Genomic DNA, 11,760 nt, shown 5'->3' on the forward strand with positions numbered 1-11,760 from the left:
CTGTTTTATTCCCAGGAGGCTCGGTGCATGTTTCACTTTGTCTTTCTGGATTGAGAACCTCATCAAAAACTTCCTTGAGAGGTCTTCAAAGCTAGTAACCGACCTCGGGGGGAGGCTGTCGAACCACTTCATCGCTGCTTTTGATAGAGTGGTCGGAAAAGCTTTGCATCGCGTAGCGTCGGAAGCGTCGGCTAGATACATCCGACTTTTGAAATTACTCAGGTGATGCTTTGGATCCGTGGTTCCATCGTAGAGGTCCATGTCAGGGCTTTTAAAGTTCTTCGGAACCTTTGCTCTCATTATGTCCTCGCTAAAAGGATCCTCCCCACCTAAAGGCAGTTCTTCTTGTTCATCACGGGAGTTACAACCTTTGAGGGAGGATTCTAACTTCAAGAGTTTTCTTTCCAACTCTTTTCGTCATTCCATCTCCTCTTTTAGGCTCTTTTCGGTTTCCTTTTGCCGCTCCCGCTCGTGTTCTAACTGTTCCAGGCGGCTGTGGATTAATCCCATGAGTTCAGTTACATGGATGGTCCTCCTTTTTCTGATTCGCGCCCTTCTGAGGAATTTACCTTCGGGTTCTTCACTCCGGAGGTGCCTTCTCTATGCTGATTGTCAACTTCCTAGTGGAGGGCGAGGTCCGCATTGTTATTGCCTGTGTCCAGATTCTCTTGTTCAGAATCTGTCTCCACATGGCCTTCTTCGTGGGATCTGTCTGCCATCGATGGATGATCTCTCGGGTCCCCGGCAACGGCGCCAATGTTACGGTAGGTAACCGGAGATTAATAGAGTAGATGGCGTAGGTTGGCTCAAAGGTGTGGAGGAGGAGATTTCCGAATGAATGCGCAACTCGGGTGACTCCGTCCGACTTGTTTGTACGAGGAGAGGGGGTGGTACCTGCAAAGACACTCCGATGCCTAAGTTAGCAAGAGTGTGAGCAGGTCTAGAGAGTATTGAGCTTAGAGATACCTGAGGGGTGTCAGTGTATTTGTAGTGGTGAGCCAATAACCACCGTTGGAGTAGTGCCGTATCTTTTGGGTGTTAACCGTCCCTTTATCTTAGGGAGGTTAAGATATGGCTTGATGAAGCGGTTAGAGAGATTTTAGGGGCGGTTACTCATTCAAATGAGTGTTTATCCGCCAGCTAACCTCATGTCCGACTTTTTCGCAGTAAGTCGTAGTCGACACCGACTTCTTGTATGAAGGTCGGCGCTTAGCCAGGCTTAATTCTTCGGATTAGGCCTTTCTATTTGGACCTGGGCCATTATCATTGGGTCAGGGTATGAACAGGTATATTTCTGTAATCCTTTGGGTGCATTTCTGTAATCGTTTGGGTGTGTTTCTGAAGTTCCATTATTTTCAAAACGATTTCAAAACTTGATTTCAGAAACCATGAAAATCGAAAAAAACGAAGCAAAAATACCAGTGATAAACGTAGGTAAAACAACGAATGAAAAGGCGAAGAGAGAACGCACGAAGGAGATCGAACAAATTTGGTAAGAAACTCGTTTTCATGGAGGAAGAAGAAAAAGAGTCGTTCATAATGCATGGTGAATAGCGCGCTTTGGAAACAGGAAGTGATTAAATAACGTGCGTATATTTACTCTTGAATGTGGGAGTAAGGCGCGTGTGTTTTGTTGGGTTTATACCAACTTGTAAGACTTGTATGTGTAGCATTTCTCAAAAGTATATTAGAATAGTAAAATAATTCAAAATTTTAAAAAGAAGAAAATATTTATATATAAACATTAGGTAAATGATATTAATATCATAACTATTTGTATTATTAAGTCGGTAATAATAGTTATTAATTTGATCAATTACATACTCAAAAATAAGATAAAATAAAATTGAATTATGATTTATAATATACAATAAAAATCAAGCTATAAGTTAACAGAACATGATCGAATTTCAATTTTATATAATATAGTAATATGTACGCTTGCTAAACTGATTTTATTTCCAATTTTATTGTAGTGTATTTCTAAACAGTTAAGTAAGAAACTTACCAGGAAAATAACTCTCATTTTATAGTTTTTAGAGAAAATTATCATAAAGAACCATTAGCACATATTAATTATTCAAAAGGACTAATTAAACTAAAATTCTTATACAACACCTAATAAAATTTATTTAAGAATAAGAAAATACAAAATTTATAAAATGACTCATAATATTTTTTAATATTATCATTCTTTTTTATTGTGATCAAGATTTCTTACTACGTTATGCTTAGCACCTCCAACCCAATTTTTAGAAAACTTCTCTTTTTAATTATCAAAAGAGTTGCAACAAGGAGATTATGGCCAAGAGTCTGTGTTCACATATATAGTTATAATTGATTTTGGATGAACTAATTTCATCAATCTAAAATATTATTAGTTGAGAAGCTAGTCTATGTACGTAGTTATCATTTGTCGATGACAAATGAATTTTTTAAATAAAAAACTTATAGAATGTTACTAACCTTTTATCGAGTTTAATTAGGAGTCAATTTTTTTAATCTTACTTTTTAAATTTTAAATTTTAACTTCTAAAATATAGATCTTAATTTTAAAAAATTTCAAATCTTTTAAAAAATTAGAATTAAAATAATAAATTTAATTATAAAAAATTATTAATGTTAGATAATAAAATGTTAATTTTTTAGATTTATTCATTATTTATGTATTTGTGAAAGACTTCTCCAAATAAATAAAACTCACAAAAATAACGGTGAGATTACAAATAAGTTGAAAGGTTCATCCAATCCATGATGATAGGATAAAATAAATCGGGTTCATGAATTACAAATATAATAAAAAGATTATAAAATAGTGAAACTATAAATTTAAGAACTTAATTTTAAAAAGGTGAAATATGATAGATGAGAAAAAAAATATTATATTAAAAAATAATATTGTCACTTAATAAAAAATAACATGATCTTTCTCTTTAAATAAAACTTATTATGGTCATTATTAATAATTTTAGTATATTTGATCTCTCTTTATAATTAATCTTTACTCATAGTCCTTACTATTAATTCTCCCTAGTTTTTAACATATATACAAAGGATGAGAAAGGAACCGTAAATACATATATATATATATATATATATATATATATATATATATATATATATATATATATATATATATATATATATATATCGAAATTTTAGGCCAATGTCTCCTTTCTAATAATTAAAGTGCATAATAAACAATTACTATGCATGGATTTGGTGTGCGTGGGTTCACATACATAATCATTGGGATGAAGAAGATTCATAGGAATGTCAGAGCACTATGGAAGATTGGCATAAGCCCCTCACCTTCCATCATTAAGCACTCTAACAAGTAGTAGGTGTTGTCTAAGCTAAGAAACTTGGAATAATCTCGCTTATTATTATTTTTTTTCCCTTCAAAGATATATATAATAATCTCGCTTATTAATTTACCAATTGTACAGATATACATAAAGGTTTGAATTGTCAACTTAATTATTGTTTTCTTTTCCGAAATATTCTTCTAAAGAAAATGAATTATTGGCCACTTTTTGGGCAATAACTTTTCCTTCACTGTTAAGATATAAATCGTTGGTACATCAGTACATGAATTGATATATATAACAACAAAGAAGCAAAAGGATGACGACACTAACACATCATAGCAAACATTAAATTCTTCTTCAACAATCAACTTGGTTGATCCAGTGATCAGTTTATTCGTCTACTTAATCAAGTGTTACAGGAATTTAAATTCTGCTTTGTACATACAATAAACTTAAATAAAATTCAGATCCAAGTAAATAATCTCAGCAATTTGTTTAGAAGATCAATGACACTTGACCGACTTGCTTTAGCAATTTGAGAAGAAACCAAGATGAAGGCGTCGAGGCTATCATCAGTCTCACAAACAATCAAAGGATAAGAACTTTGGATTAGTGCTTTTCCGTGCTTTGTTTAGAACTATTTAAAGTAATTAGACCAAGAAAAGCAAGAACTAAATGTAAATTAAAGACTAACTACGGTCTATATTGCACTAATATATTAAGAATAAATATTAGAAAAAGTCTAGGGACAGCAACTTTATTAAATTCTGACCAGTATATAATCAGTAAAAAAAATGAATAATCCCAATTTTCACACCATTTGATGAAATCACACACTATTAAAAATAGATGATTACTTAATGATTACAAATCATAAAAATTGTTGACCCTAGCACTTCTCTAAAAATGCTTTTGATCCAATTTCTTTTGTTCAAAGAAAGAGAGAGTTATATCAAGTTAACTTAGCAGTGGATTGAATGGACGATCTAAATTGTTCTCAGGATAAGTTTTATAAGCAAATTAAGTAAAACACCATATCATTACCATACATAGATTCTTATCTTTTTCTTTTGTTGTTAGGTTCAACAATACGTCATCAAGTATCCGGGATCTTCACATTGTTGATGATAGTAAGAGTGTATATGTGAACTTATTATATGAAAGAATCCAGAAATTAATTCCTTAAGAGATATATAACGCATCCAATGCAAAAATCATAGATGTATATTCCGAGGATAGAATTATCGGTGGTTAATATATATATATATATATATATATATATAGCAATCAGCTTAGAAGCATCAAATGAAATTCAAACCATCTAGATCAGATCTGTGTGACGATATGACCAAATAAGTCATCAATGCCCATTATTAATTTAATTACATTAATTACATGTGTTGTGTTTCATTGACGTGTGAAGCACCATAAGCTAAGTTACTTCAACTACTAAAGAATTTGAGTTGGTGGCCATCAATAGCTAACTTCATCATCCTACTCCTTCTTCAATTATCTCACTTGCATCACACTTTAAATTTTGACTAAGTTTGTTTTATTCCATAATAAGCAAAAGCAGGGATGCAATTATCTCTTCTTTTCCTTCTTTTTTTTTTTGGAACTTACAGTTATCTCATTTGATTGTTACTGCTTCAACAGAATCAAATCGAAAGAATTGAAGATGGCTAAATAGGCTCCAACACGAAAGAGAAACAAGTTACAGTCCAGTAAAGGCCTGGTAATGAAATGATTCATGAGAAGCGTAGTGGGTAAGAGTGATTTGTGGGCCTGTTCAAGGTTGAATGGGCTGAAGTTCGTAAAGCCTTATTTGTTTTTGGGGCAATACCTTCAAAACCATGTTAAATGATTGCTGATATCGTCATAGTGAGGTAGCTTCCACATGGCCAATAATGTTGGGGTGCGGTAGGTTCATATGCCAAAAACAATTTTTTTAAAAAAAAAATAAAGAAATAAAAAATGATGGGTGCGGTAGGTGAATGGGAGTTGACAGTTGACAATCTAAATTGGGAGAAATTGGGACTCCAATCCATTTTATGGTCATCCTAGCAAATCATGTTGTATGAGAAGAGAAAATGTGGTATCCTTTATTGATTCTTAAATTTGGTCGAAAAAAGAAATAAATGATGCTCGTTCAATTAAAAAGGCAGCACAGACCAAAATGAGGCATTAATTCAAGACTCGAGTGTAAGAGAAAACACTGATTTCATTAAAAATGAAAACAATTGTAGTAATAAAATAATAAGAAAAGATATGAAGAGGAGTGTAGGGCAAAGAGAAAAGGACTAATCTCACCAACCCCTCCGTTTACTTGCAACCAAACGGTAGGAATTATTTGTCGTTTCAATTTTATTTTGTTTTCCTTTCCCCCCTTAATCTCCATTTTATCCCTTCACCAACCCCCGCCCTTTAACCAATCCATCATCATCATTTTTAATTAATCACTGTCATGTTTGGTGCATCTTATTACAAATAAATACACTCATCACCCTCCCCATTCTGCTCAGCAGAGATCAGAACCGTTCCTATCTTTCTCTGCCTTTAATATTATGGCTATTGGCAAAGAAACGATGCAACAACAACACAAGAAGGAGGAGGAGGAATTCATCTTCAAGTCCAGCCTTCCAGACATCTACATCCCCAACCACCTTCCCCTCCATTCCTACATCTTCCAGAACCTTCCGGACTTCGCCACGCGTCCCTGCCTCATCAACGCCCCAACCGGACAAGTTTTCACCTACTCCGACGTCGACCTCAAGGCCAGAAGAGTCGCCTCAGGCCTCCACAAACACGGAATCCGCCAAGGTGACGTCATCATGATCCTGCTCCCAAACTGCCCTCAATTCGTCTTCTCCTTCCTAGGCGCATCGTTCCGCGGCGCCATCGCCACCGCCGCCAACCCGTTCTTCACGGCCGCCGAGATAGCCAAGCAGGCCAAGGCCTCCAACGCCAGGCTGCTGGTAACGCAGTCCAGTTACTACGACAAGGTGAAGGACCTCCACGGCCACCTCAGCCTGGTGTTCGTGGACACTCCCCCGGAGGGGCACCTGCATTTCTCGGAGCTGGAAGAGGCCGACGAGGAAGACATCCCGGAGGTGAAGATCAGCCCGGAGGACGTGGTGGCGCTGCCGTACTCGTCGGGAACAACGGGACTGCCGAAAGGTGTGATGCTGAGTCACAGGGGGTTGGTGACGAGCGTGGGGCAGCAAGTGGACGGAGAGAACCCAAACCTTTACTATCACAGCGAGGATGTGATCATGTGCGTGCTCCCCATGTTCCACATATACTCCCTCAACTCCGTCCTGCTCTGCGGCCTCAGGGCCAAGGCTGCCATCGTCTTGATGCCCAAATTCGAGATCACTGCCTTCCTCGCCTTGGTGCAGAAGCATCGGGTCACCATTTGCCCCGTCGTGCCTCCCATCATTCTCGCCATTGCAAAGTGCCCGGATCTCCACAACTACGACCTTTCTTCCATCCGAGTCCTTAAATCCGGCGGCGCTCCCCTCGCCAAGGACCTTGAAGACACCGTCCGCCTCAAATTCCCCAACGCCAAGCTTGGGCAGGTATTCTTTTTATTTTCATTAAAAATATATTTGTTTGTTATTATGGAGTTCTTAATCTCTATATATTATTATTCAGATCTGACCCTCATCAAATATATTTGGGAAGGGATATTCCTTTCATAACTCGTATTCATTTTTCTATTTTGCTGGACCCGGCTCCTCGACACACAAATCTTATGAAAACAAATATATAAAATAATTAATTCTTTTTAGTTCAAAACGAAAAAAAGTCATTAAATTTGCCATAAATAAATATGAATGGTACTAATTTATTTGTGGCTAGGAAAAATCAAACATATATTCTGTCTTCTTTCGGAAACAATGGTTCAGGTTGGGTGTTGTCTGTTTTACTTTCACTGCATCTCCATTTAGCTAAAATGTACGGTTGACATGTGGCACGTAATTTAAAGCATTAAAAAACATGTTTCTTACTTTGAATTTCAAATTTCAATTTCTTAGTACAAGAGCTTAAAGCGATACAAATGAATGCAACAGGGATATGGGATGACAGAGGCTGGTCCAGTGTTAACAATGTGCTTAACATTCGCCAAAGAAGCCATAGATGGAAAACCAGGTGCATGTGGCACCGTCGTCAGAAACGCTGAGTTGAAGATTGTTGATCCTGAAACCGAAAAATCTCTCCCGAGAAATCAACCGGGTGAAATTTGTATTAGGGGCCACCAGATCATGAAAGGTACTTGCTACCTAATTGATGCTTTTCTATATACCACACTTTTTTCGTGGTATCACTTGCCAATACATTTATACTGATTTGTTTTTTTTTGGAATAATAAAATATGCAATACGTGGTGGTTGGTGGGTTGACATTTGAGTGATTTGACAGTAATAATAGAGATGTGAATGGTGTATGTGTAGGTTATCTAAACGATCCAGAGGCAACAGAGAGAACAATTGACAAGGAAGGGTGGTTGCACACGGGTGACATCGGTTACATCGACGACGATGATGAGCTGTTCATCGTTGATAGGCTCAAAGAATTGATCAAATACAAAGGTTTCCAAGTTGCTCCTGCTGAACTGGAAGCCCTCCTTCTCTCCCATCCTAAAATTTCTGATGTTGCTGTTGTCCCGTAAGTACTCAGTCATGTTTGTATTTTTTCAACTTTGAATTTTCATTTTCAATAACATAATATATGTTGCGTGCATTGCAGGATGAAAGATGAAGCGGCCGGTGAGGTGCCAGTTGCATTTGTCGTGAGAGCAAATGGTCACAGTGACACAACTGAGGATGAGATTAAGCAATTCGTTTCCAAACAGGTCAATATCTATCAAGGTGAAAACACAGCTAAAGTCAACTTTATTTAAAGTTAATAACTAAGAGTCGTTAGATGATTTAATTTGACTGATTTAACTAAATTTTCATCTAACGGTTCTCAGTTATTAATTTTATAAGAAGTCGACTGCACCTAAGTTTTCACCATCTATCAGTCATTTTCATTTACATTTAGGACACATGGAAATTGTTAGAGCACCGACCCTTGACAAAATTAGATGTAAACCATATATTTATTCGTGTATCTAACAACTTCATTGGTGGCAGGTGGTGTTTTACAAGAGAATTAACCGAGTTTTCTTCGTTGATGCCATTCCCAAGTCACCCTCCGGCAAAATATTACGAAAGGATCTAAGGGCAAGGCTCGCACTACCTCTTCCAAATTGAATTCGTTAATATTACCATTTCCATAATACAATAAATATTACACAAATTTGTATTATATTCCATATTTACATACCATGGCTTGGCTCCCCGCTTAAGCTTCAATTATCTTCTAACTGAAGAAAACAGCAGACGCCAGGCTTCAGCCTTTAGACCAAGCATTAGGATACGTGTGGTATCATATCAGCCATGTATAACTAATTAATGTGAGGTGAGACGTGTTCTTTTTATGTCCAATACTTTTTAGAACAATCAAGCGCAATGTTTTATTCAATCAAAGGCTTTCTCTTCCCCCCTTAAAAAAAAAAATATAAACCTGGCTTTACATATTATATCTTAATGGTATCAACTATGATAGCTTTAAAAAAAAAACGAACACACGAAACAAAAAACAAAACTAAGAGTTGCTGAACATTTTGTTTCTACCGAGTACTGATGATATATCTTCAGAAAAATAACCCGTCAAGAACTTCGTTTAACAATTGCATACATTACGACCAAAAAACAGTTGTATCTAAAGCCTATCTTTAATTAAGCTGATTGCGAAAACTTCCTTCTATGTTCAATTGGATCTTGTCATTAGGGGAATCCAGTGGGCATTTGTTATTTGAAATTTTGTCAACGCTAATCACCTAAAACATTTCAACAGTGAGCCAACGAATCGTTGAAACCCACAAGGACAAAGGCCTACAAGCCTGTGTAAAATAAAAACAGAAGATCTGGAAAAGGGTCTTGACCAAAAACACTAAAATAAAGATGTATGCTGGAAAGTTGTTAAAAAAGAATATTAATACAAGACATTAAGAAACAGAGATACAAAATTTTATGTTTTGGTATTCTATTTGATAATAAATTACAATAAATTATGAAAATATAATTTATTTTTATTTTTTTATTCAAAAAAATTAAGAAAAAAATATAATTATAAAAAATTAACAAGAATAATAAAAGAAGAAATAAAAAATAAGTTGTATCCTTTGTTAGAATTTCAATGTCCTTCCTGAATTTATACAAAATACACTAATTTAATATCTCTGAACACAATGTCTGTGTCCATGTTTCATCTGTCAAATACGATTTTATATCTCTATATCTTTATAAACAAACGCATCCTAACCATCCAAAACTAAAAACAAAAAGCAATTCAAGTATTCAACACCAAGTGCCTCTAATAACCTAAATAGTAAATAAAAAAAATAGACTGCCTCTAATAACCTAAATAGTAAATAGTTTACTTTGTGTTGAGTAGCAAATAGACTGCCTCTAATAACCAGACTGTTGGAGCGTTTCTGGCAAATTTAGGTGCAGAAAGTTGGGTGTATGTCTATGGCATAAGTGTTGAGCGCATTTTAACTCATATACCTTCACACTTTTCTTTCAGCTTTGAGAAGTAAGGTGTGACGCTTAAGTCACCTTTTGCTATCTCAAAAAGGGCACATGTCTCTGGTAATTGATAGAATCAAGTATTTATGCTCTAAAGTCTATTTCATTTCATTACTCATTGAAAATTTGGTGTAACAAAGGGAAAGTACATTTGTGTTGGCAAATGTAGGATTCCCTCTTCTCTATTCTGGGAAAGGATCCATAAATGAATTGCAACTTATTCTTGGATTTAAGGAGAGCCACAATTCGATTGAGAGTTACACAAAATAAGTGTATCCATACAATAACTTTTGGTGAAAGCATATAACACTATTAACACTTCCCATTCATTATTACATTCAAACTCTATTAACAATTCACAATTTAGCAACTCAATAATTCGTTCTTTCGTTTAGGAGCTAAAATTCTTTAACAGCATTCATCAATTAATAAAGAGCTGAAAACAACATCTATTTAATGGGCAAATTTCTTGAACACCAGATCCTATTTATTAAGTAGCTCTTCCTAGCGACACCCTGCATAAATTTCTGCAACATTTTTTTTAGTAAATTTAGCTAGTTATATATCTTCCCATGCATGATACTGATACACCATCGTTATAGTTAATTGATGATTAGCGAAAAATCAAAACCATATACACGTAACAACATTTCTCAGCAATATTAGCTACTTACATGTAGAATATAGTTAACTGGCTGCCAAAATTGTCAAAGCACCTTATGCTCTCTATAGACTACAGGTACAAGATAAATGTAATTCTTTTGTACTAACTGAAGAGAATTTGAATTCTCAAAAGTTGTATTGTCCCTTTAAAGAAAAAAGTACACCATTAATCACCGTTGAATTAAGATAGTAGAACTTACGGATAATAAATATTACAAATTGAAAGGTGATTAAAATGTCACTTTATCACTTTACTAACCTTGTCACTTTATAGTTTATAGGATCTTTTTTCAACCGGGAAAAATGCTAATTTATTTTTTGCATCTATCTGGGTATATAGTTAACTGGTTGGCAAAATAGTAAAAGCACCTCATGCTGCCTACATGCCCTCATTAATAACCACAATATCTCAAATTTATGTCGCTGCAAAGTGACTTCTCCAGAGTCCTGATATTCTACTCACTGACCTAGTGTGATAATTTGAATGAGATTCGAATAATACTTTATGAGGCAACCAAGTGTAATTTCGGGGGTTGGGTGTTGTGGTGACTTACGAGGTTGACCGTAAAAAAGTTTGAATGATCCGCAGTTATCCCTTTGGTGGGTGAAGTTCTCACCTTGTTAACAAGACAGGTTTGACCGCTTTGGTACAATATGAAGCAGGGTGATGGTGGTATGATACGGGGCCATGAAAGTCACTTTGGTTCAAATGTGATATGAAAGAAAGATATAACGTTATATTTTTCCCCTTTTAATGGAAATGAAGCCCCTGCCTTCCACGGTTCCACCCACCCACTCCTCACCCGCAAACGGTTCCTCCATTTTGAGCAATTACCGGATATAGATAGTACTGTAATCGCCATCCTTCAGAATTAGAATACGCAAATGGAACCAATGCACTACACAAAGCGAGTCTCATACTCCTACAACTTAATATTCCAGTCCTTTTAACCCACTAATCATATATTCCTTTTTCAAAGGCAGTAATAATCCATGAGTAAATGAAATTTTGTTCCTTCTCTAGTTCGAAATCAAAATGGTGCATGTAAGAAAATGAAAGTCGAAAACGAGGGTGTATAGGTGAGTGAGCAAATCCATAATGAAATGCAAATAGTGTAGCTAAGCGTGCTAAGTGCTAACACACAATG

At 35.6% G+C, this 11,760-nt stretch overlaps 1 protein-coding gene across 2 annotated transcripts; it reads left to right on the forward strand.

Moving 5' to 3' along the window:
* Positions 1-4,593: 4,593 nt before the first annotated feature.
* LOC112795528 (4-coumarate--CoA ligase 1) lies at positions 4,594-8,845 on the forward strand. 2 transcript variants are annotated; one of them, XM_025837486.3, is made up of 5 exons: positions 4,594-6,889; positions 7,385-7,583; positions 7,766-7,979; positions 8,061-8,166; positions 8,450-8,845. In XM_025837486.3, exons 1-5 carry the CDS (start codon positions 5,876-5,878, stop codon positions 8,567-8,569), a joined length of 1,653 nt encoding a protein of 550 aa, XP_025693271.1. In that variant the 5' UTR covers positions 4,594-5,875; the 3' UTR covers positions 8,570-8,845. The 2 variants fall into 2 exon arrangements, with proteins under 2 accessions (XP_025693271.1, XP_025693272.1); XM_025837487.3 differs by having other exon boundaries at positions 5,502-6,889; positions 8,061-8,182.
* The last annotated feature ends 2,915 nt before the right edge of the window (positions 8,846-11,760 follow it).

Source organism: Arachis hypogaea, chromosome 4, assembly GCF_003086295.3.
Source record: "Arachis hypogaea cultivar Tifrunner chromosome 4, arahy.Tifrunner.gnm2.J5K5, whole genome shotgun sequence".
Classification (NCBI taxonomy): Eukaryota; Viridiplantae; Streptophyta; class Magnoliopsida; order Fabales; family Fabaceae; genus Arachis; species Arachis hypogaea.

What these genes read in the sequence shown, in the direction of transcription:
- LOC112795528 (XM_025837486.3), top strand. Translation starts at nt 5,876, where the DNA reads ATGGCTATTGGCAAAGAAACGATGCAACAACAACACAAGAAGGAGGAG. An exon ending in GGGCCACCAGATCATGAAAG is followed by an intron (nt 7,584 to 7,765) that starts GTACTTGCTACC and finishes GTGTATGTGTAG; the next exon opens with GTTATCTAAACGATCCAGAG. An exon ending in AGCAATTCGTTTCCAAACAG is followed by an intron (nt 8,167 to 8,449) that starts GTCAATATCTAT and finishes CATTGGTGGCAG; the next exon opens with GTGGTGTTTTACAAGAGAAT.